At 44.5% G+C, this 26,634-nt stretch overlaps 1 protein-coding gene across 2 annotated transcripts in view; it reads right to left on the bottom strand.

Moving 5' to 3' along the window:
* LRRIQ3 (leucine rich repeats and IQ motif containing 3) overlaps positions 1-26,634 on the bottom strand; it is a 432,105-nt gene that overhangs the window by 314,762 nt on the left and 90,709 nt on the right. For both annotated transcript variants that reach the window (XM_085602282.1, XM_085602281.1), the window contains exon 2: positions 189-483. In XM_085602282.1, the coding sequence (XP_085458408.1) occupies positions 189-455 (267 nt within the window). In that variant the 5' untranslated portion in view covers positions 456-483. The remainder of the gene's footprint in view (positions 1-188; positions 484-26,634) is intronic.

Raw genomic sequence — 26,634 nt, 5'->3', positions numbered from 1 at the left:
CTTTACTCAGCAGTGGGTTCCCAGGAAAACCGTAGGCCCCTGCACTTATTTCTTTATTGATTAAACACTGTTTGGGACAGGTGAATCCGACACAGGTGCAGAGCCGTATCCAATACATGATTTAACATAGAGTTTAAGACACATTAACACATAATGTCACAAGTGTAAATTCTTAACAGGACTGTTACCTGGTTTCCATGAAGATCCAGTTTGATTAACTGAGTACAAGCAAACAAAGGTTCAATGCTTGTAATGTAGTTGTTGGCCAAGATGCAGATTTTGAGATTGGTGCAATACTGGAGGGACTCCACATCCTTCAAAGATAGCTTGCTCAACAGGACTAGCACAAGGTCTTGTAGATCCTCTGTAGGGTTCTGATTGAGTGTCTGTCCATGTTCCAGAACCATTGCCTTAGAGGAAGGCACCAAGTACTTGCCCTCTGGAGGCTCCTTCATGATTATTCATTAAATGCTTCTGGCACATCTATCAGATAAATACAGAACAGAATCAGAAATAAATCAAAGTATTTTATATGGTGCCCATAGTGAAAAGTTCCCCCGTCGAATACAGATTTGATTGATTAATAATCAGATGTCTGTAAATTAAAAAAAATTAAAAACGAGGCACTTGAGAAAAATTATCAGACATGCGTAAACAGCTAGTTTATTTTAGGTCCCACCGTGTTATTAATTGTAACAGTAAAGCCTTAACATATTTTAGCAAATGAGAATGCCATGCACAATATTTAGCAGCAAAACTGCCATTTGCATACATGCATTTAATTGAAAGACGAAAAACACTTCTGCTTTGCTTGTTGACAATTGGGCATGTTGGCAACATATGACATTGGAAACCACCAGACATGGTGAGCTTGTCTACAAGATAACCAGGGGTGTTGGTCATGGGGACTTCGTAAATGTATTTCTTGGTGTATGGGTAAGACCTGCTGCAGTGTGGGGGATGCCTTCTGGGGTGCCAAAGTTGAGTGTGGGAGACCATGGGGCAGGTTGTTACCACTATCCCGATGCAAGTTATTAGTCCTTGGTGGCCAGGACTCGGGTTTTGGTGTTGAGAGTAGCCAAGAGGAACAGAAGAAAGCTCCCCAGACTGATAACTAATCAGGTTACCACAGTGTAATACTTGTGTGAGATGTTGTTGGTTTGGTATTGGTTGAATCTACTTATTTCATATAATATTACAGTTAAGCACATGCTTCTCCACTAAGGACATGTATTTCGTGAGCATGTATCACCTGAGACTGGTCTTTTTTAATACTGAATTGTTACTTATTAATATGATCTTTACAGCATAGATTAATCCTGAATGCTCATACATGCAAGGTGCTTTGCAGTGTAACACTGGACCTTGAAGGTTATAGAGGAACCGTGATGGAACAGAGAATATAGAAATGGCTTTCAGAACCATACAGGTGGGCACAGGCTGAAGAAAGTACGAGTAGATGCCTTCGTTATAATGCAAAGGGAGTCTCCTGGATGGGATTCGAAATGTCCCCAAAATTGAACTCCAAAACTCCATACCTTCACACGGTCATAAATAATTCATGCATCAAACACCGTATACAATTCTATACCTCAGTAGCGACGACTCACTGAATAAATATGGCAATATCCCAAATCTGGCCTCTGGAAAGTCGCATTATCTTTGTATACCGTTTTTCTGTTGTTTTGTAAATGATTTTGTCAAAAGTTGATGCATGAATTGTCACACATAAAGTGTATTACTGAAGCTGAAAAAAGGATGTATGGGACCTTTAGACCAGGCATCATTGGCATGGTTTCTCCCGTCTTTTTGCTTCTACTGCCTGTATTTTTTAATTTGTTTTTGCTGGTTTTTAAACTCTGACCACTTTACCACTGCTGTTCAGTGCTAAAGTGAAAGAGCCCCATTTGTAAATTGTGATTATGTTTGGTTATCCATGATTGGCATATTTTGATTCACAGTTAAGTCCCTAGCGAAGTGCACTGTTATGTGCAGGGCCTTTAAATCAAATGCTACTAGTGGGCCTGCAGCACTCATTGTGCCACCCACATGAGTAGCCCTGCAAACATGTCTAAGGCATGTCACTGAAGTCTGCAAGTGCAGTTTTAAACTACAATGCCCACCTGGCAAGTGCACCCACTTGCTAGGCCCAAACGTTCCCTTTTACTACATGTAAGGCACTCCTAATATAGGCTAAAGGCAGCCCCAAGTGCAAGATGCAGTGTATTTAAAAGGTAGGACATGTACTGGTGTATTTTACATGTCCTGATAGTGAAATACTGATAATTTCATTTTTTGCTATTGCAAGGACGTTCTCTCCCATAGGTTATCATTAAAACTGCCTTCTTTATTTATGTGCTTTTATATAGCGCAAACTTTACCCGTAGGTGTCAGAACACTTTATAACAGAACCAGTTGCATTACACAAGGACTTCAGAGTACATGAATTACATAAAAGGTACAAAACAGATAAACTCAATACTCAAAAAGAATGGTAGTAAGTACATATGTCTACTACAGATACTTGAGGTCGGAGTTACATGTATGCAAGTTGCAAATTCACTCAGATTTACATTTAAAGAAAAGTTGAAGGGATTAGGTTTGGACAAAAATATATTACATATTTACAGAGCATGATCTTTTTGCCATTGCCGGGGTTCTTGCTGTACTCGTACAGCCAGGGCTTCAGGGTGTTGTTACACTCATGGGTGGTTATCTTGGGCCTGGAGGGATCTCCAAGCTGGCGATGGTTGTAGGGTTAGAAGGCCAGGTGGTTGTGGGCGAAGGCAGCATGCTGAATCCTGGGCTGTTCTTGAGCTCGTGCTGGGCTCCAGTTGTGGAAAGGGGGGGTAGCTCGACGCTGTAGGGCATGAAGGCTCCATAGCCAGTGTAGGGAAGTTTGTGAATGGAGGATAGTTAGTCATTGGTTCGGTGCTGTGGAAGAGAGGCTGGGGTAGTGGGGGCCGGCCAGACTGCGGTGCGCCACTTGATGGTACTGATGGGTTAGATGTTCTCTGTGCCTGTTCTCCCGGTTGCCTCAACACTCCTGGGACCTTGAGAACGGTTTACGGCGTCAGGGCCAGCCCGGGGCCATGGGAGCTGGTAGCTGAGAAGTGCAGGGGTGGGGAGATCATGGCCGTCTCATTCTCTTCATCATGCTTGCCCCCCTCTTGACCACCCCCCCCTGCTCCAGATCACCGACGTGCAGGCGAGCAGAGAGGCTGCGTCGGAGCACCCCCACAGCTTGGTCCCGGCTCAGATTACTATTTTTTCCAGTAAGAGGATGGGCTGTACAGGACAGCAGAACTGGAGGCCGTTTGCAAACATCCAGAGGTTGGTGAAGGAGGGTGGCGGTGGGCTTACTCTGAGGCCAGCTCTCTCCCTCTGACAAGTCGCAGGGGCGGATTGGATAGGGGAAGGCAGTGACTTCCCGGTTCATAAATGTCTGCTTTGCAAGTGGGGACGGGGGGTACTGGGGTGGAAGGGCAGGGAGCCGTCTGCAGGCATGTCTCCTAACACTCACCAGGATTTGTGTTGACAGCGACAGAGCCCGGAACCGGCGGATCTTCCTGGGTTCCCACTTCATTATTTCTCACCTCTGCAAGGTCTTCCCCGCTGTGACCAGCAATCCGTAGCCAGCAATGCTTCGTGGCTCACTGGCCAGGTTGTGGTAACTTGCTGGGGGGTGCTTTTCTGGGGATTTGCGCTGTAAGGCGATCCCTAGCCGGGAGCTCCCCAGCGGGAACTCCTACACGACGGCCATTCTAACACCTTAGAAGTGTAACTTTCAATTGGGAAGAGATAGAGATTTGGAGATTGGTCTCCCTGCAATCCGAATTTAAAAATACATCCTTTAATGAAGTTGTTTTTTAAATTGTGTGTTTGAAAATGGTACTTTTAGAAAGTGGGCATTTTCTTGCTGTACCATTCTGTGCCTCTGCCGGCCTGTGGAACCCACATCTGGTTTAGACTGACAGTTGGGCTGTGCATTCACTTTAGACAGTCAGACATTGGTAGCCGAGGTGTGCCCTGTATATCCTGATTGCCCACCATCAGGCTGATGGGCCTTCCTGAGCTACAGTGGTGGGAGGAGTTGTTACTGACACCTGAAAAGGGTTGTGTTTGTCCTCTCACATGCTGTCTGCACCCCCTGTAGTGTGTGTGTAGCCGGGACAGGGCAAGGCAGAATCTGTGTACTACCAAGACTATCCTTTGAAGAACGCCTAATTCAAAGGCCAAAAGGAGTATGAGCATTGGATGTATAACCCCACATTTTTAGGATACTTCTGGATCAAGATGAGATTCTGTCACGAGGAAGAGCTGGAGAGCTGCCAGAAGGAGTACTGCCACTTTGCTGTGTTGCTTTGCTGGGTTGGCCTGCAGTTGCTGATTCCGTCTTGGAGAGGAAAAGGACTGGACTTTGCTTTGTATCGTGCTTGAGAAGATCTTCCAAGGACTTTTGTGTGCTTGCCTCATATTAAGAAGTCTCAAGCCCATCAAAGATTTCCCCTGCAGTCCCTGGACTCCTCTGCTGAGAGTTCTGACCTGCCAGGTGATGCCAATTCCAGTTCTGGGACCTTGGAAGTGGCCTTTCTGCAGAAAGAAGAAGAAAATCTCCACGGTGACCCTCAACACATGTTTTTCAGGCCGTAAGCTTAGCGTGCGGGTGAAAACCCAATGCATCACTGCACTGCATCCGAAGGATCGCCGCAGCACCTGTTTTTGGCTGGTAGAACAATGCCACGCGGGTGCGCATGACTCAAAGTTCACCGCACCCGAGTCGGGAGCATTGTGTCTCTGACGCCCAACACACATGCCCCGACTGATACAGGCCTGGCTGTGTGGCTGAAACCCATTGCATTGCCGTGCTGTGGTTGAAGAATCGTCGCAGGGCTTGTTCGTGGCTGGGAGCATTGACCACAGTGCATCTGGATTTTTTATTTTTTATTTTATTGAGTTTCACATGGTTAAACAGGTACATTCTCTAAGATAATCAAGCCAAAGTAAATATACTTCAATTATCAAAATTGTTATTGCATGTACTACAACATAGTAACTTGGCTGCCTATATAATCACACCCTCCCACCCATTACCTAAGAATCATGCACAAAACAATAATAAATTGGTTCGTTTTTTTGGTATTTGGTATATGGCTAAAACAGTTCTACCCTCCTAAAACGTCCGACCAGGCGTGTCACTTACAATCATTGTTTTGATCTGAGGACTGGGGTTGCTGCGGTCCAGCTTCGCAAATATAGCCAAAATAGTGCTTTGGGCTCCATCTCTCAGTGCGAGCGGGGGCGTATTGTGCTCAGTGTCTGGTTCCACTACTTTATATGGTGCGCAGGTGTAAGCTATCTAATCTACTTCTCCAAGAGCTTCAGCCATGGGTTCCTCGTCACCAACATTGTTCAGGATCTTCAGTAACACCACCAATGTTTCCCATGCCCTCGCTGCCTCTAGTGCCCTCTCACTTCCCGCTTGTTTTGCTAATTGCAGCATAACTATTCCTTAACACTCCGCCCACTTGATTAGTTCCTTCTTCCATCTTTCTACATTTGGGTGCCTCTTTGCTTTCCGATGCATAGAGATATCTTGTTTAGCTAATAATAGCCCCAAATATAGAAATTTGCTTGTATTTTTATTTGCGGCCATGGGGGGGAATCAATGTAAGAGGCAGGGTCCCATAGCCGGCTCCAATATCCTGTCAGTGACCCTGGTCAATAATGGGACCACTTCAGCTCAATAACTACCAAGTTGCGGGCAATACCAAAGCATATGCCGAAAGTCTGCTCCCTCCCTATTACAGCGTGGGAATGCTGCTGTGTGGGTTTCGAAATATTTGTCCATCTTCGCCAGGGTGAGATATGCTCTATGTAAAACATAAAAGTGCACCAGCTTGAATCTGGCATTTCTAGAACTCTTCCACACCCTTTCCACAAGATAAGCCCAGGCTATCTCCAGAATCTCCTCCCCCAGGTCTTCTCCCCATTTAAGTCACAGTGCGGTCAAGGGCACTAGCATGTCCTGTGGCATACGCCTATATAGACACGTGACCACTTTAAAGGTCCCCGTCGCCATCACTATGTATTGACACCCCATCGATGTCTGCGGTTTAGTGAGTCCCTCCCTCCAGTGTTTTCGGATGGCCGCGGTGAACGCAGAGTGTAATAAAAAGTCCCCTCTAGGCAGGTCATACCGTTCTTGTAAGTCATTGAAAGGAATCATAGTGTTGTCCCCATTTAAGTACCCTATAGTAGTCAATCCCCGCTCCCTCCAGATCGCCAGTCCCTTCCAGGTACCCCAGTGCAGTAATGCATCACACATGGACAGAGGAATTTCAGGCGCACAGGGACATTTAATCTGTGCCCGTTTCAGGTTCTTATTCCAGCATTGCCGTGCTGTTCTCAGATCCCCCGGGACAGTATGGATTCGGATGGGCAACTTCAGAATAATTTGGGACAGTACCCGCAGCCATTGTAACTGAGCTGCCAAGTAATAAGCCTCAAAATCAGGCACTGCCAGGCACCCTTCTAACTTTGATCTCATAAGGACTCCCAGTGCTACCCTCCATCTACCAGTTCCCCATAGGAATCCCGTAACCATTGTTTTAAGTTGAGCAAAGAATCTTGCAGTATCCAGATTGGCAATGTCCCAAAATAGTACATCAGTCTCAGGAGGATCACCATTTTAAGTAAGGCCACTCGTCCAGCCACTGACAGAGGCAGAGATCCCCTGTACTCAAAATTACCTTGCCTCCCCCTGATGGCTCTACCTATATTGCCCTCCAGCAGATCGCCCTGTGTATGGTATATTTGTGTCCCTAGATATGTCAAACACCTGTTTTCCCATTTCACTCAGTCCGTTTCTTGTGGGCCAGCTCTATGTTCGGTTGTCAAGAATAGGCAGGACTTCGCCCAATTTATTTTGAGCCCTGCTACTCTTCCAAGGTCGCGGAGTAGATCCTTCACTCCATGGAGCGCTTCTCTCGAGTTCGCCAAAAATATTAGTAGGTCATCTGCATAGAGAGAGATGTGGTGAGTCTGCCTGTACACATTGAGGTCCTGATAATGTAAGCCTGTCCTGGCCATAGCGCGGGTGGCTCCATGGCCAAGGCCAACAAGAGGGGGGATAGCGGGCACACCTGCCTTGTCCCCCGGCCTACTTTACAGGTATCAGATATTAACCCACCAATTTTAACCCTTGCAGTGGAGTTTTTATATAGCAGGGCTGTCCATTGCCACAAATGTGTCCCCTAATCCAAATCTATGCATTACCTGGAACAAGTAAGGCCATTCAAGTCTCTCAAATGCTTTCTCTATGTCCACTGCGAAGACAGTCGCTACATCTTTCTGATAGGAATCGGCGTCCAAGATCCGCAGGAGGTGCCGTACATTAATAGCTGTGTTCCTGGTTGGAATGAATCCGGATTGATCCTTGTGTATTAGCGTAGTCATATATGGAAGGATGTGGATGGCTAAAATATGACTCAGGATCTTATAATCCATATTAAGCATAGAAAGTGGGCGGTGTATGGATCTGTCCCAGGACGGTTTCCTGGGTTTTTGCAGTGGAATAATGGTTGCCTCCGGAGTTGTTGCAGGCAGTTGTCCCACCTGTTTCGCATCATTATATAGTTCTACCAGTCTAGGGGCCAGCAGCTCAGTGTACGCTAGGTAAAATTCAATCAGCAGACCATCTGTCCCAGGTGTCTTGTTCCTAGCCATGTGTTTAATAGCTCCCCTTAGTACTCCGAGTTTGTTATCCCGACTCAGGGTGTCCGCCTGTTCCTCACCCCGGTGTGGCAGCTTCACTGCACTTACAAACCTATTTATGTTTCTTCTATCAGGGTCAATCTACTCTTATACAAGTCTGCATAATAATCAAGGAACAGATCGTTAATATCCTATTGGCTATAGCATACCTCCTCATTTTGGTCTTTAAGCTCCAAAATTACTGTTCCTCTCCTAGCCGGGTTAGCTAGCCAAGCCAGGAGGGCCCCAGACTTGTCTCTTTCAGTGGGGGCACGAGGGATATATTTCTTAAAATTGAAGTAGCGCAACCGCTCTACCTGTACTGCTACTGCCTCCTTAGCCTCTAGGAGTTCCCCCTGTTTATCAGGCCTCTTGGGGTGTTCACGCTCTACCTCTTGTAGGCGCTGATATGCCTCCTGTATGTCCGGCAAGAGCACTTTATGCACTCCCGCCATCTTTGAAATGCAGCGTCCCCTAATAACTGCTTTAAAAGCATCCCATTCTACTGAGGTAGTCGTCGCTGTGCCAGCATTCTCTTGAAAATATTGGGTAATGCCAGTGCCCACTGCTTCATGGAAAACCTGATCCTCTAAGGCATCAGGGCGCAGGCGTCATGCAGGTATTTTAGGCCTTGTGCAAGACCATTGCACCCTTAGCAGGATCGGGTTATGATCCGATATTGTCCTAGTGAGGTATTCACTACTTTGTTCCCCCTCATGCACATCAGGTGAGCACAAAACAGCATCCATCGAACATGAAGGTCATGCAGAGCAGAGAAAAAGGAATATTCCCGAATCCCTGGGTGCTGCGCTCTCCAAAAGTCCACTAAACCCCATTGTTGCTGCCAGTCATGCCTTGCTTCCGCTATTATATGGATGTGTGCATCAGGGAGGGGAGGGTGGGAGCGAATCAGAGCAACATCAGAGATACAATTGAATTCTCCCCCTAATATTACTGATCCCGTTAATATGGGCGCCAATTTCCCTGAAAGCTGCGAGAAAAAGGCAGGTTGCTCCATGTGGGGAGCATAAACATTCCCCAATACTATATCTTTACCATCTAGTTTCCCGGACACTACAACATATCCGGCTTCTGGGTCTGTGATTTGATTTGTGCATTGAAAGGGTACATCCGCCCTTATCCAAATCAGCACCCCCCTGGCGAATGCCGAGTAATCAGTGTAAAACGCTTGGCCTCGCCATCGGCACAGTAAGGGCCACCCCTTCCTGTGCCTTTATGCGAGTCACCTGGAGCAGCGCTATCTGAACCCCCTATGGACTAAGTATGTGTGTATTTTATGCCGCCGCAACATTAAGTGCATCCCCCGCACATTCCATGAAATACATTTTAAGTCAAATGGGGTACCCATCCTGTTAAGCTAAGCATTCTTCCAGTCATTGTTTCCTTTGTGACATGCCTGTTCCCAACTAACAACCCGTCAAATAAACTAAACCCACAACTCCCCCTCCCCAGGACAGCTACTACACAACTAGTCCCCATCCAAACTGTATCGAAATACACAAAGTCCTCTAGTGGCTACATAGGTGCAAGGGAGCGCGGCTGCCACCAAAGGTGCCCCTACAGTGGCTTCTGCATTAGCCCCAAGCCCATCGGCCCTGGATGGTCAAACCCAACGCCACCCAGGGGCGCACCCAGCCTCCCCGCCCGTTCTACCTGGAGCCCCTCAACCAAAGAGGTGAGAAGAGGAATGTTAAAGTGTGGGGGAATACAGATAAGAGAGGAACGAGAGGGAGGAAGGGAAGGAGTAAGGCAGTATGAGAGAAGAGCAAGAATCCGATTATGCAATCTCATCAGATGTGCCCAGGGTTACTTGTGGCATCTTAACACTACCGCTCTGAGATGTGTCTGAGTCCGATCCACCAGACCCTCTCTCTGACCCGGAGCCTTTCTCTAATGGCGATTTGTGTCCCTGGAACATGGCCGCCACTGTCTGTAGTGGATTTCGGCTTCTTTGGAAGTCCTTGTCTGATCGCCTCCGACGTCTCTTCTCCAACTCCTGTCCACCGGGAGAAGTCGTTTGATGTTGCGTTACAGGTAGGCTATCTGTTTTGTAACTTTCAATCCAATCCCATGCTGCTTTGGGATCATCGCAGAAGTGTGTCAGCCCTTCAAGTATTATCCGTAGACGAGCCGGGAACATCAATGAATATTGAATCCTTTCTTCTCGCAAGGCCCTCTTAACCTCAAGGAAGGAGGTGCGACGCCGCTGAAATTCCAAGGTATAGTCGGGGAACAGCAAAACTTTACTGTTTTCAACCATGAAGGACCCGTCCTACGTATTTTTGCAACAGCATATCCCGGTCTTTAAAAGGGAGCAGTCTAGCTACCACAGGGCATCACTGGTGGTCTAGCAGGAACTCAATGTGCCCTCTCCAAGGTGTAAAATTGGGACAGGCCCTTCGATGCCACCACATCACGTAGCCAACTCTCCAGGTATTGGATCATATTGGTGCCCTCCACTCCTTCCAGCAAACCCAAGATCCTAATATTGTTCCTCCGATTTCGCCCTTCGGCATCTTTGGCTCTTTTTTCTAAAACATGGACTCTGTGGGATATTTCCCTCATCTGTTTAGACAAAGTCAGTTGTGCCGGCACAATCTCTGCCAGTGTTTCACTCTTTCTGCTAGCTTTGTGTGCTCTGCCCTTAAGAGGCCAAGGCCCACCTCCACATTACTTATGTCCTGATGAAGCGTCTCCTTGGTGTCGGCAATAGCCTCCAGAATTTGAGCGAACTGCTGTCGCACAGGGTTTTTCAAGGCTGCCTGAATAGGTTCCTTCTGCGTCTGATCTGGTGCAGTTTCCTCTTGCTCGGGGAACCCCGTATGCTTACCTCTGGGTTTCCCCATCATCGAGTGGTAGTAGTGTCCTCCTTAGGGTTTGGGTCTCCCATCACTAGGCCACGAGGGATCAATTGATGGGGTTTCAGCTCAGCTGTACTCTTCCTACCCCTCAGGGCCAAGCCTGGACACCTTCACGGTATCCAGTCGCGTCCACACTGCCTACGCCAGTTATTCAGACTTCTCCAGTATCTCTATGAGGGACCCACCAGCTCAGTGTGTCAATGCTCTACGACAATGGCTCCCATGGGCAGCGCCTGAGTGCAGACTCTGTTTATCCAGTCGGCACTGTCTCTCCCAGTTAGATTCAAGGAGGACAGCACACCTCTTCAGCACTGTTCCGACCTGCCCAGTGCGGTTCCACAGTAGCCACTCGGTCGGGTTATGGCTCACTAGTCCAGAGATGAACCCCACGCAGGCCGCCATCGTCCCCCCAAGGCTGCTGGTTATCTCAGATCTGCCCTGCATGCCAGCATCTGCCGGAGTGCCTGCTCCAATCTCCCTGTAGTTGGAGGCTACAGACCATTCCAAGATCGAGCAGTTCAAAGGCAGTGTGTCCCGAGAGCAGTGTCGACGGTCACAATCTAGCCCACCTGATGTTTGGAGAGCTGCGTGGTGTTCCTGCCGTTAGAGCTCCAGACCAGGGCCAATTCCATCACCCCTCCAGTTCCAGCGCAGTGCCCAACAATGCCGCATGACTCAGCCGTCTCCCTCCCTTCTTCTGAATGACCTCCTCAATCTGCAGCCTTTCAATGCTCAGACGCGATGCATCTCCCGTGCTGCCAGGCCGCCAAGAGCTCAAGCCGCCATCTTGCAATGCAGTCTCCTCGTTCTTCGTCACCAGAGAAGAAGGATCACACCTTGGGGAATCTCTGGCCGGCAAAATACGTGCCAATGCCCCCTCTGGAGGCAGCCAGCGTAGCGATATCACCAGGAGGACAACCTAAGCCAGTGGGGCGCCTCCATTTAATCAGGGTTGAAATGTTTTCCCAATGTCCCCTGGTGTATAGGCATCCGGTGGGGGGGGAACCACTTCAGTTTTCCTCCATCGAGGGGCCACAAATCGTTCAAGTGCCGATGAGCCCCTCGAGGGCAGTCTGTCAAGAAGCGCCTTCAGACACGCCCGGGCTCACCTGACTGCCGAGTATCAGCGCGGGGCTCCAATGCACAGGTCCGCTTCTTGGAACAATCCACCGCACTCCCGTTCTCAGCTCGGCACTGCACAGCCGCTCGAACCTCCGATGCTGCACGTCCCTCTGCTAGTTCCGCCACTAATCGTTTGTGCACACCCAGTCTTGACTCCTCTCCTCCTCCAGCTAGGCCTCGGGGCTTTAGGGCGCCATCTTGCCTGGATCGTACCTTCGCTACAACCTGTGCTGTTTCACTCGTCTCATCACTCTACGATCTCGGAGGCATCAGGGCATGCTCTGGGACACTTTCAGCGCTCAGGGGTCCCCTCGGCGCACCCCCGGGCTCAGGCGGATACAGTGATAAACAGGATAATTGATCTGGCCAGCTCGGAGCTCTCAGCTCACACGTCCGCCATCGTTGTCTCACAAGCCACGCCCCTCTTCCCCGCATCACACTAGGCTCCACGTTTTCAGTGCATCACCCCTCAGAAAGGACCCGTGTTCGGATTTTGACGCATCGCTTTTCCTCGCAGTAAGGAATCGATGTAACACTCCTCCTGCGTGCAGCAGAACTGATGGCTCCATTTCCGTGAGACTCAAGAACTGATGCATTTCTCCTTTGCTGCTATTTTTCGTCTTGGATTTTGCGCATCAAAGGTACATTGTGCTAAAATCGCCACATCCATAGAGTTCTATGGACAGAAGTACTTAAACCTTTAAAAAGTGATATCTTGAGTTCGGTTTGTTAGAACTTTGTCATTTTGGTCTTGCTTGATTCAGATAAAGAGTGTTTTTTATTTTTCACAACTGGCATGCTGTCCATTTGCAGTGTTTTACTGGGTTACTATGTGTTTTGTAAAAATCCTTTATTCATTTTCTCTGAGATATGTCTGACTGCTCGTTTCAAGCTACCAAGGGGGTGAGCAGAGGTTATCTTGGGTGTGTAATTCCCTTACCATGCCTAGAAGGCAGGGTCCCTACTTGGACAGGGTGCATACTACTTCCAACTGGAGACCCCCATTTCTAACAGGGACATGCACTCTTTACATTTAAATGGCAATACAATTATATTTTTTTAAAAAGTGTTCAGTGTAAATTACATAAGGGGCTCCCCGAAACTTGCATACGATGAAGATGGGCTTGTCTGTGGGCAAAGGGAGTCAAGTGGGACTCTCCAACGAAGATGCTGCCAGACTGGAGGCAGTTACAAACTGTCAGTGATTAGGTGGGGCTTCTGAAGCTGGTAAACAGTAGGTTTTGTTAGGGAAACATATTTTCAGAGCAAGGGGTCTTGGTAGATTATCTTCTGATGTTTTTTTATATGAGTCAATGTTAGACCTGGCATCTTTTGGCATGGCTTCCCCTGTCTTTTTGCTTCTGGCATCCTGCTTTGGATTGCATGCTGGATTTAGTTTTTGCTGGTGTTTGGACTCTGTGCATTTTCCCACGGCTGACCAGTGCTAACGTGTATGTGGTCTGTGTCTAAAATGTAGTGGCATTCGATTTCTCCATGATTGGCATATTTGATTTACTAGTACGTTCCTCGTACAGACCACTCCATTAGCCCAGGGCCTATAAATCAAATGCTACTAGTGGACCTGCAGCACTGACTGTGCCACCCAAATGAGTAGCGCTTCAACTGTGTATCCGGCCTGCCACTGCAGGGTATGTGCGTGCAGTTTTAACTGCCATGCCAATCTGGCAAGCACACCTACTTGCCAGGCCCAGACCATCCTTTTTACTACATGTAACGCACCCTAAGGTAGGCCCTGGGAAGCCCCAGGGGCCGGGTGCTTTGTATTTAAAAGGTGGGACATGAGCTTTTAAGTTTTACATGTGTTGGTAGTGAAAACCTGCTAAATTCACTTTTCACTGCAGCAAGGCCTATCTCTCCCATAGTTTAGCATTGGAGCTGCGCTGTAGCATTTTATACTGGTAACTTCCATTTGGGAGCTGATAGAAAATTAGACTTTGGCGTCTTCGGACTCACAATTTTAAAACACATCTTTTAGGGAAGTTGGTTTTTAAATTGCAGGTCTGAAAATGCCACTTTTAGAACGTTTGCATTTTTTTTTACTTTAGCCATTCTGTACCTCTACCTGTTCCAAGAATACATGGAATCAGGGTGTGATGACAGTTGGGCTTTGTGAACTCACTCTAGACCGGTGATACTCAAAGTACGGCCTGGGGGCCGCCTGTGGCCCTCCTGACCTTCACATGCAGCCCCTGGGTTAACAGCAGCACTGGGCTGCTGTTTACTTCAGAGAGCACTAACATTCAGAAAGTTTTTAAATAAATGGGGAAGCTTTTATTTACAAGTGAACTGAAGTAAAGGAAATTAATCTAGTAAAGTATCCTGCAACATTTAACCAACCACAAAACCCTACTCCCATCCTGCTAGCATCAATATGGCATGCGAGCTCACCACCGAGCATACTTTGTGGGGCCTCAGAAAATGTTTGTGAGTATCTATGCTCTAGATAATCACACACAGAAGGAGCTGAGGTGTGTCCGGAATATCCCAATATATCCCATCACAAGACTGATGGGTCTTCCTGAGCTAGAGTGGTGGGAGGAATTGAGACTTGAAAATTAAATTAAATGAACATTTAATTTATAGAGGGCTCTACTACCCTGGGGAGTCTAGGCGCTATAGGTCTGGGAAACTGATCACAGCCTAAGCAGACAACCTAGAGACGAGAAAGGAACAGAGGTCTAACTGTTGAAAAACCATGTTTTAAGAGCTTTCCAGCAAGAAAACAGTTCAGTCTTTTTCTTAAGATCTGAGGGCATTGAATTCCAAAGCTTAGTAGTGTAGGTTATGAAGCCCCTGCCAGCCCAGTTAGATCTTTGTAATTTGGTTAAATTCCGTGATGACAACGATCTCAGTGGGGTGTACCATTGGAAGCATTGTTTAAGGTACGTGGGCCCCACCTCGTGCATCGCCTTGAAGCGATGCAGAGAACATTGAAGTCTATACGTTTTTTAATGGGAAGCCAGTGGAGCTGGAAGAGGCTCTATGAAACAGATCGGAACTTTGGAATTCCGAGGAGTTGTTGTGCCACAGCATTCTGATTAGAAGTTGCAGTTTTTTTAGGCATCTTTTCTGGATGTTGGTAAACAAGGCATTGCAATAATCAATTTTGGAAATAATCAGAGTGGAAGCTACATTTTTCCATAGATCGCAAGGGATGAACAGAAGAATTTTCCTTAGTGTTTTAAGCATGAAAAAAGACGAAAAATTAATAGCATTGATATGCTCATCAAAAGAAAGATTGCTTTCAAAGGGCAAATCTAGGTTCTTGGCCTTGGAGAGGAGGGAGGGAGGCGCTCTAAAATGCTGTGGCTACCATCTAGGAGACCAAAAAATGTATTTCTGCCAAACAGTAGCACTTCGGTTTTACCAGAGTTCAATTTCAGATAGTTACGGGATATCCAGTTCCCAATCTGGAGCATGCAATCGTGGGATCTGAAAGCGGTGTCATCTGGATCACTGCCCACTGACACCACTATCTGGGTGTTGTCTGTGCAGATCACCACTGCAAAGCCAAAAGATCTATTCAAATCAGCCAGGAGGGTAACATAAAGATCGAAGACGGAAGGGCTCAATGAAGGGCCTTGAGGGAGCACACGTGGTAGAGAAAAAGAGGCAGAGTTAAACTCATCCAGGGCGACAAATTGCTCTCTGTCTGAGAGGAAGGATTTCAGAAGCTGAAGTGTCCAACTCCTGATACCTAGAGAGCAAAGACAGCCTATAAGCCGGCCATGATTAACTGCGTCAAATGCTGCTGAGAGATCCAACAAAATCAGGGCAGCATTCCCACTTGCATCTAGGGTTAGTCTATTCAGAGGCAGTGATAAGAGCAAATTCGGTGCTATGCTGGCCTCTCAAGCCAAATTGGTTATCATCTAGAAGACTGTTGTAACTGATAAAAGCAGAAAGTTTAGTGTTAATGGCCTTTTCTACAATAGTCGCCGGGAAGGGAAGTTGAGAGATGGGGTAATTATTAGGATCATATACCTTAGGCACCTAAGGTAGGTTTCTTTAAAAGGATGGAGGCCTTTTTCCACTCTTTTGGAAAGTAGCCGGTCTCAAACACCAGATTAAAGATGTCTGTAAGGTGCTTGTATACGATATCAAGAGCAAGTAGAAGGATTCTAGGGCGGCAAGTGTCAAGTGGTGAACATGACTTGACCTAACTCGGTAAGGACTGAACATATGCTATAGATAAAGGGGAAAAGGAAGTCAGAACAGCATTCTCTGATGGGGGAATCCCTTTGGACAAGCTAGAGGAGGGAGTAGTGATGTTGTTTTGTCGGGCCATTTTACTGGATGGGATGATTGCATTTGATTCCTGCGCGGCCATAGCATACCGCTCCTTTGGAGGGCAGGAGGATGAAGAGCTGGAAGAGAGCGAGTTGTAGATAGCCTCAACCTTAGTTTTGAAGAACGAGGCTAGGGTGTTACAGACCATTGCTTAGTGGTGTTGTTTTTAGACTCAGGGACCTTAGTTAGTTGTTTTACTAAATCAAAAGGTTCCTTAGAAGAGTACTGAAGTTTAGATGAGAAATAACTAGATTTTGCTTCACAATAATTTCTTTATTGATTGAGATGGGCAGTTTGCACGAGTCTTTATCTAAGGGATCGCAGTTGGTAAATCATTTCCTTTCCGATCTATGGCAGGCTTGTTTTTGCAACCTAGGTTTGTCATCAAACCAGGGCTCGGAGGGAATGGCTCTGTGATTTTTATATGCTTTGCTTGGGGCAGGAAGATTAAGATTGGAGTGCAACCAATGATAATAGTTGTGGATGCAGTATCCAGATCTATGCTCATCTCAGGCACCTGAGTAGGGCTGTCCCTGTCCCCACACAAAGAACTGCATACCCCTCGTAGAGTGTCTGAAGCAAGCGTCAGGAAGGGCAGGGTCTTGTGCACTACAAAGGCCTGTCATTGAAGTCTCCCTTCTTCAAAAGCCAAAATGGCTATCAGTTCCGGACCTCTGACACCATAACACTAGAAACAGAAATACTTATGGACTGAGGGCATTCTGCCAGGAAGGAGAGCTGGTGGACTGACAGGAGGGACTGCATTTTTGCTGATTGTTTTGCTGTGTTGGCCTGCTGTGGGTTGCTACTTGCCTGGGAGTGAGAGGACTGGACTTCACTTTTGTGGCATTCTCACTGTGTTACTCTGTGTGTGTGCACAAATTCTTTACACATTGCCTCTTTAGTTTAGCCTGCCTGATCTGTGCCAAGCTACCCGAGGGTGAGCACATGTAAACCTAGTGTGCACTCCATTTACCCTGACTAAAGTGTGGGTCGCTACTTCGACAGGGTGCAATCCACTACCAACTAGTGACCACATTTCTAACAGTCAACATCCGGGTTGAAACGGAAGTGCTGGCTGGCAGACCTCTGTGGAGTTTGTATTTCTGCATGCTTTGCAGGAGTTAGTTATCATCACCAGCACCATTAGGACCTCTACTGTACTGGATCTTTTATTGGCTAAGGGAGGCTGTCTGTCCACACCGCGACTTCCCATATCTCGCTAAAATAACCATCTAAATGATCCCTTTGCTGAACGTGTGCCTGCTCAGATTATACTTTTAAGTCTGGCGATATATGCAAAAAAGAAGCAGAGAGCTCTGGGTAGTTCTCACGTTTAGGTGGAAAGCAGCTCCAGTATAGAGCACCCTCAACACCAGTGACACTATAAATTTGCTCACCTCAAATGTCTGTTTTTCTATCTTTAACCGCAGGATTAGCACAGTGCCATCCATGCGGAGATAGAAAGGGACAAAGTATTTTGTCATTTCTACAGCAAGGTTTTTAAACATAGGACAAGCACAGTTCTATCCATGCAGAGCCATAAAATGACAAAAGCTTTTTACTACTTCAGGCACAGTATTCCAGCTTTGAATTGGTAAAATACCAACCAAGCCAACCTGAAAGGAATAAAAGCAACACATGACACGTGTTTCGCTCTCATTAGAGCTTCTCAGAGAGGTACAGCTTTGCCCAGACACAAGGGAGAACAGAGTATAAGTCAAAGCAATACCATTTCAGGCTTAGAGTGACACATAAATTAAGCAAAAAAGAAGCAGAGATCTCTGGGTAGGTTTCAAGTTTAGGTGGAAAGCAGCTCCAGTATAGAGCACCCACAACACCAGCAACACTCTAAATGGTCTGTTGTTGTTCCATTTACATTTTTGTTCTGCCCACTAGAGCACACAGCAAGGGGCACATGGTCAACCCACTTCACCTATTGGTTTCCTTCTGTGGGAATGACGTAATTCTGTCCAAGCACAATATTGTCACCCATACAGAAAAAAAGTCCTTTCTATTGCCATGCACTTGTGGGCTAATGTCTTTTTTGCATTTCTTTTTCTTAACTTCTATTTTCTCTCTGAGAGCTCAGCAGATCCACAGACACTGTTGTCAGGCCATCACTGCCACTTCAGTACCATGGATTCCGCACACGCATTGCTAGGGTCATACATTTTATTTCTTGGGTATGCTGTTGTCCCATTAAAAAATACTCTGGTTTCTCAGGACACACCTAAAGCCAGGTAAGGGAGAAGGGATGGCAGCATAGATTGAGGTGTAGGGGCAATCTACTCTTCAAAGTACAGGGCTTTATGTCATAAACAGCTCATCTGTTCAGATTTAGTTCCCAAGTACCATCCAGAAGCCCTGGTTGGAATTATCTAATTAGAGTTCAAATTCCTAATTGTTTTGAGCTGAATATAGGGTAGTGATATTAAAAATATTTGTCCCCTTTAAAAAGTCAAAGAAGGTGAAGAGGGCAGGTCTTCTTGTGCACCTGAGAATATTTGAGCAACCATGTAATATATCTAACTCCTCCCCTGCTCATGAGTAGAATAGTGCAACACAGCTGAGTATGTGAGTAAATGTGCTTCCAGGCGCCACAGCCTCCCCACAATGATCTGCAACAGCGTTTCTTAAACATTTGACTTCTGCGGACCACCAGTGAATCATTAGTAGAATACAGGGACTCCCGCTTAGCCATTATTGGAAGCCAAGGACCCTTGGAAAAAATATCTAACTCCTCCCCTGCTCATGAGTAGAATAGTGTAATACAGCTGAGTATGTGAGTATTATGTGTAACTGTGCTTCTTAGCACCAATGCCTCCTCCACAATGATCTGGGCCAGCCTTTCTTAACCTTTTGACTTCTGTGGACCACCAGTGAATCATTACTAGAATACATGTACTCTCATTTAGCCATTATTGGAACCTGGGGACCCCCAGATTAAGCAATTTCCATGATTTCAACCTCAAAACAATACACACAAATACACAAATGGATACAGAACAAACAAATACTCAAATATTGACTTTAAAAAAAAAAAAATCAAATCAGATATAGACAAAGTTTCCAATTTTTTTATTTTGCTTCTTCATTTGTATATACTTCATTAATTTCAATTAATTATTTTAATATTAGTTAAACGTTGTAAAACATTTGCAGACCCTCTAAGTATGCGTTGCAGCCCACCAGCGGTCCTCGGACCACAGGTTAAGAACCACTGATCTACAACACAATAATGCACAGAAAGATATGATCACCCAACGTGTCTGTCCCCGTTCACACTTAAGAGACAGAGTGAAAAAAATATCCACCATTTTAATACTGATTAACACCTAGCTGCTTGTGCGCATCACAAATCAACTGTGTTTCGCCTTACACATGTAGGTTCTAACAATTTCCTTATTCTTTGGTATAGACTCTGGCTTAACCAAAAATGCCCAAGTTAACATCAACCTGATTTTGCTAGAAGTGTCCAGCCAAGCTTATAAACGTATAAATCTCACATTTTGGAACACACTTGGCAATCTCAAAAGCTACACTGACTTCAACAGAGTTTGACATCTAGAAATCAAAACACCAACTGTGGTTAAATGTCTTAAATAACACCGAGGATTTGTGGGTAGTAAAGTCCTAATGCAGACCTCGCTCCCATTTGCATAGTCCTTCATGAGCATATCTGAACATTAGCACTAGGCAGAATTTTCAATGAGCCAATGCTGACCAGCTGTCAGTAGTGGTAATTTTAATTTCATCTTTCGAATGGAAATGGAAATATTCTCTGCCACTTTATGACTGATGTGTCTCTCTACCTGGCAGCTGGCGCACTGCTGCTGTGCTTCAGATGACCAACTCAGCAGTATTTATGGAAGGCGTGCAACTCTGTGATCCTTTTAAGTAAGTTTGCCCAAACTGTCCTTGCACCTTCCCTTCTTGGGGTCCAGCATGGCTTGGAAAACAAAAGCAGCGATAAACGCATTATTAACTTGCTATTGGCTGGTAAACGACTATTGCAGTGAAACCTTTCTGATGTGAAAACAGCTCTCTCAGTAGTGGTGAGTGGGGAAGGGGGGAGATTGAGAAACTCACTCAGTCCTAGATTTCTCTTGCCATTTAGTATTATAATTAATTAATTAATGCAGGGTGATAGGTAACATTATACAACGAAAATAACGAGCTCCGGGTGAATTACTTATCAGGCAGCCATAGGTCATTTAAGTAGGGTAAAGTGTCTTGTTCTATATAGAAAGTAAAAAAAGGAAGGGCACAGATGCCAACCTGAGGGAACAGAAAAGAGGGATATTTAGAAAAACAATTTGCGAGAATGTAATTTCCTTCATTAAACAGCACTTCAGTGGAGGATGTTTTAAGAGAAAAAAAGCTTAAATGTATTTTACTTAAAACTTTTAACTGTGTTTCTTACGCCTACATTGGGAGTACTAGCAAGTATGAAAGGGTAATCCTCTATGGTCCTAATTCCATGTGCACCATAAAATGGCCCAATATTTCCACACTGCTCTGCAGTTACCGATATTGTGGCTACTGGTTGATCTCCAGAGAGGCTTTGAAATTCTAAATTGTGCCTTGAGGCTATTCTTAGAAACGAGTAAATAAATGGGTAATAAGGCATACAGCACAGGGTTCCTCCAGTAATCCCTCCATTTTTTCACGGAATGTAACCAGAAATTCTACAAATACCAACATGTGGAAACAGGAAAGAAGAATGTTTTGATAAACAGAATTAGGGGACTTTAGTTTGAAGTCTGACTTACATTGAAATGGAGGCAATTTTAGGCAGATGACAGATAAAATGAGAGCCGTACGAAATCGCATGTTTCCAGCCTGAATGGGGAGAGTTTGAATATATGGTATATTTCAGCTGTCTTTTAGTAGCCAAAGTGTCAGAATGAAATTTCTAAGATCAATGGTTTTTAAGCTGTAGTACGGGGACGTCTGGGGGTCTGCGTCGCCTACGTAGGGGATCCGCAGTTGCTTAGAAAATTAAATAATATTAACAGATTAATAAAGTGTATATAAATAAAGAAGCAGCATTTTAAATTTTAAAATGTTCTGTAAATGTGAAGGAATTCGAAATTGGATGTCAAAAATTAAGTTGGTATCCCCAGATTAATTTGTGGGAACAGTCAGTACAAGTACTTCAAACAGAATACAATAAGGATGATAGCTGGCCTCACTTGAATTTAGAAAATATTTGTTTGGGAATGAAATTAAATATGTAACATGCTTGTGTATTTGTTTGATGCATGCTTGTGTCTGTATGTTTTTTTACTGTTTTGTGGTTCATTATTGATATTGCCTAGTAATGTTTTGGGCGAGGGAAATAAGGGGGACTGGATTCCGATAAAGAATCTGTGAGGGTCTCCTGATTCCAGTAATGATTAAGTGGGGGTCCATGGAAGTCACAATGTTAAGAACCACTGTCCTACATAACTGGAATTACTGTGATGTGGTAATCCTGATGGGATGGAGGGTGCTTAGACAAAATATCGAAAAAATTAATATTGTGTGGACAAAATTTCGTGTCAAGAATATCGAGGACAAAAAATATTGTGAAAGTAAGTTTTTACAGGTAAGCAAAGTTTTATTACACACAACTCCACATATAAGTAACTTGACCATATATAGAAAAACAACAAGAACAACAAGGAGAATCCTCCAGCAGATCAACGTGATCCAACAGCAAATAACTACAGATTTGAATGTAGAGGAGAAGAATACAATAGCCAATTTACCAAACATCTCTCTCACCCAAGAAGACTCAGATGTACTTGAACTGGGACTATCCTACCGCCATTAAAGTTAATTTAATTATCCACAGACACGAATAGACCTGTAAAAAATTCACACGTAAATTGAAATTGACCAAAATACATACACTTGGAAAAGGAACCAACAAGAAAGCAACTTAAATCTTGGAGCAGTAGATACTTCTGGATCAACTACTCTTTTAGTATCAGATATAGACCTAATGGAAAATGTACTAGAACTAGAAAGTGAAAGACATTTAAACACTCCACAAGAATCACTACAAACCCGACTGGATAGGGAATTGACTATGTTGGACACTCAATCTGAATGAGCTACACCTTCCGGTCCCAAACATCTACATTTATAACAAAAAAGGCCAAAAATAACATTGATGTATTTAAAGAGAATGTAACAAGAGATCTCAGAGGAATCAATCTCGCATCCAGAAAGAAAAGGAATTTTAGAACAAACATGGCGCAACAAATATTTACAAGCTTGAACAAAATTAAGAGAACCAAGAGCATTATTGAGAATCCCTTGGATAAAGGATTCAACGTTGTATTGTGCGATAAGGAAATGTATCTAAGAGAGGCATGTTCCCAATTAAATGATTTTAAATGTAATAAGTGCATCACTACAGAGGAATGTTCAACAGTGAATGACGCGTTTAGGAACAGATTAAAGTTCTGGAAAGATCAAGAACTTTTAAGATGGGATGAATACAATTTTTTCAAACAAGAACACCCCAAATGTTCGGTATTTTATCTAATACCCAAAATTCATAAAAACGTCGGAACTCTACCAGAGAGGCCTATCATTGCAGTGCATTAACAGCATATTTGAAAACGTATCTAAGTATAAAGATGCTTTTCTGAATCTCATTATTGCTACGCTTCCTTCCTATATATGTGACACTACAGATTTCCTGAGCCGAATATTTGATGTTAAATAGGAGAATGATATGCTTTTAATGACTCTAGATGTATCCACTCTATACACGAGTATTAAACACCAGGATGGTCTGAGGGCTGCCAGATATTATCTGAGAATGAGACCTATAAAATATACAACACATAACAAAATGCTGTTAGAGATGATGGATTGGTGCCTGGATAAAAAAAAAAATATTTTCAACAACAGGCTATTCCAGCGGCTAAGGGATACGGCTATGGTCACCTGCTTCACCCCCCCACCTCCCCCCCAGTTATGTGAATTTGCATATGGGCTGATGAGAGGAGCAGGTGCTCTGTAGCCAGAGGATGGAATGTTGGTCAGACCATATAGCATTATGGCTGAGGTTCATTGATGACCTCTTTGTGCTCTGGAGGGGCATAGAGGAGGAGGCCAACCAATTCATAAATATAATAAATGACAACCGGCTTAACCTGAGGATCACAGGCAAAACAAGCAGCAGTTGGAAACTAGAGTATATCGTAAACCCACGGCAGGGAACACCATTTTGCATGCCAAGCTCTTTTATCTAGCACCCCCTCATTGAGAGCATCCCATTTGAGCAAATGTACAGAGCCAGAAGAGTATGCAGTACAGACATAGATTATGACACAGTAGAAAAACAGATGGTAGACCATTTTAAGCAAAGGGAATATTCAGAGGAGCCTCTAAAGGTAGCATCCAACAGAGCGAGAGCATAGGCAAGAGAAAAAAAGCTCTCTTTGACCCAATCCACACCAAGATAAAAAAGTCTGATACTAAGCACCATGGTTTATTACTACTTACAACATGGACCATCAATGAGTGCGCAATACCTTACAGAAACATTGCCACTTTATAAGGGACTATCCCCTTATTGGATCCCTGGTAACAACTGATCCGCATATGACATTTAGAAAATCAAAGTCTATAAGACATTATCTAGTTAGAAGTGATTCGGAAACGGAACTTGACTAGCACATAAAGAAGGGTTTTTAAAAAGCACAAAATGCAAAGCATACAGGAATGGTAAAACATAACTAAAATCTTAGCCCTTTTCAAGAAAACCATTGGAATTAGAGGATACCCGACATGCAAAACCAGCTTTACAGTGTACATCCTTGAATGCCCATGTGTTTAAAATGGAAAGCCCTGTAGTATAGAAACAAATCTGGGCTGGCAATCCCGCTGTGTTTCTTCTTCCTCCTAATCTTCTTCCAAGCGATTCTGACTCCTCTAGATGCCCAGATAAAACAGCTGATGTCTCTCTGTATTTTACTAAACCACTCTCTCCTAAATTCTAGAGGAATGGAATTAAAAATATAAGTGAATTTTGGGAGAATCATTATCTTCACTATGTTTGAGCGGCCCAGGAAAGGTAATGGGAGCCTTTTCCATGCATTCAGCAATTTTCGCGTTTCTATTAGAACCTTAAGGTTTACTTGGGCTATTTTCTCTATCTCCCCCACTACCTGTATGCCCAAGTACCGTATCTGTTGCTTCACCATAGGATTGTTGCTCTGAGTATTCCACTCCATAATGTCAGTATTCTGTTGGTTTATCTGGTAACCTGATAGTCTCCCAAACTGCTCGAGTGAATTTATTATATTTGGAAGCGAGCCTACTAGGTCATCCGTAAATAGCATTAAATCGTCTGCATAAAGTGCGACCTTTTTAACCCATCCTTTATACTTAAAGGTGGTTATCTGTTGATTAAATCTCAGGGCATTTGCTAGGGGCTCTGTATACAGGTTGAACAACAATGGGGAAAGGGGGCATCACTGTCTAGTACCCCTTCCAATGTTTATCTTATCCGTTAGAGTTCCATTTAGTAATATGCGCGCAGATGGGTTCTTATATAAGGACTTTACTTCCCCTGCAAAGGTGCTTCCCAAGTTATACATTTCAATTGCTTTATGTAGAAAGGTCCAGCTGACCCTGTCAAACGCCTTTGCGGCGTCGAAAGTGATTCCAGACAAGGGGATTTTTTCCTGGGTAGCCACATATATTGCTCTCACCAATTTGTGTGTTAATTCTTGGGTCTGTCTGCCCCTTATAAAGCCTTTCTGATCCTTGTGGATTAAACTACCAGCCGCTTTGCCCAATCTTTTTGCCAATATTTGAGTATAAATCTTGTAATCACTATTTAACATAGATATTGGCCTATAAGGTTCACACCGTTTTGGATCCTTCCCTGGCTTCCATAAAATGCAAGTTGTCACCTATTCCCAAGATTTTGGTAGTTCCTGTCCCTTAACGAATAATTCATTAAATAGCTCGGTTAATCGGGGTACGAGCTCTTCTTTCAGAGATCTGTATAGCTCGTTTGGCAATGCATCAGGGCCTGCTGCTTTTGCTTTTTTTAGCTCGTTTATCACCCCCATTACTTCTTCCTCTAAAAATTTGGAGTTTAATTCCCCTCTATGTTTTCCTGATAGGGTCTGCTTTATCCAGGTCTTAAGATATTCTACTATTTGTTGTTCACTGGCTCGTGTATCCTCTGTATACAGGTTCTTAAATAACTGTTAAATGCCCTTCCAATCGCCGTTTCATCTAAACTGGGTTCTGCTTGGTTTTCCTCCTGAATACATAAGATCTTGTTGCGGCTTTGCACTGTCTTAGTCTTCCATGCTAATAGTTTACCACAGCCTTCCCCATATTGGTAGTGCGCGAGTTTACTTGCCTCCCACTTTTCCTTGATTAAAACTTCTAGTGTGCTAGAGAGCTCTTCCTTTGTCTCATTCATTTCCAGTTTGAATTTTTCTCTATTTTTGTGCCATGCTATCCTCTTCCGATATCCTTTCTAGGGCTGGCTTGAATTCCCTTTTCCAAATTACTGATCTTGTTCTTGGAAGTCTTATGCCTAAAAGCAGCTGCACTAGTTAGTTTCCCCCTCATTACGGCCTTGTAAGCACCCCATCGAACCTGCCATGAGGTCTCATTTGTGTTGCTAAGAAAAAATAATTGGTTTCAATTCTCAGACTTTCAACTATTTTAGGGTCAAAAAGCAGGTTTCCTTCCAAGGTCCATCTGATTGCGTGCTGTGACTTCTGGAGGCATACCTCCATCTGAACCGATGAGTGGTCAGAAAGGTGTGCCGGGAGATGTTCCACCCATTTTACATTGTTACATAATGTCTTATCTACTAAAAAGTATTCGATTCTCGAGGAATGACCTAGTTTTTTATTCTTAAAGGTAAATGTTTGAGATTTTACCCCCTTTTCTCGACAGATATCTACCAATCCTAGATCTTCTAAGTAGAGCTTTAGCCAGCTTATCATTCTGGGCAGAGTGGAGGTGTTCCTCATTGGTAATCTATCTTTTCTAGGATCTATTACCAAGTTAAAATCGCCGCCAATTATAACTTGAGCTGAGATATCTAAAAGATGTGTATACGAGTCCTGCATTGTGACTGTATCATCCATATTTGGGCCATAGTACCCTGCTAATGTGTACATTCTCCCATACATGCGTAATTTTGCTACGGCCCATCTCCATTTCGAATCACTGCTGGATGACTCTATTGTTGCATTTGCTGATCTCTTGAACAGAATACTCACTGCCTTAACACAACAAGCCTGGTCTGTGCATCTATAGGTGCCCACCAAAGCTTGCTTCTTCAATATTTCTTCCCATTCAGCTTTTAGGAGGTGCGTTTCTCGAAGAAATATTATAACACATTTTATGCATTTTAAATATTCTAGTATTTTTTGTCTTCTGCTTCTGACCCTCAAACCATTTACATCCCATCTTATTATGTTAACTCCCATGTCCTATAGTAACGTTTATACCTGTATCTCCTGTTTTTGCACAAGTCGGACCAGCTTTTTAAAAATAAATTCCCCATATGCTCCCACACCCT

The sequence above is a fragment of the Triturus cristatus genome, chromosome 4_2, assembly GCF_964204655.1.
Source record: "Triturus cristatus chromosome 4_2, aTriCri1.1, whole genome shotgun sequence".
In the NCBI taxonomy this organism is placed as follows: Eukaryota; Metazoa; Chordata; class Amphibia; order Caudata; family Salamandridae; genus Triturus; species Triturus cristatus.
The sequence above is the reverse complement of the archived record's forward strand: the minus strand, read 5'-3'. Positions and strand labels throughout refer to the sequence as shown.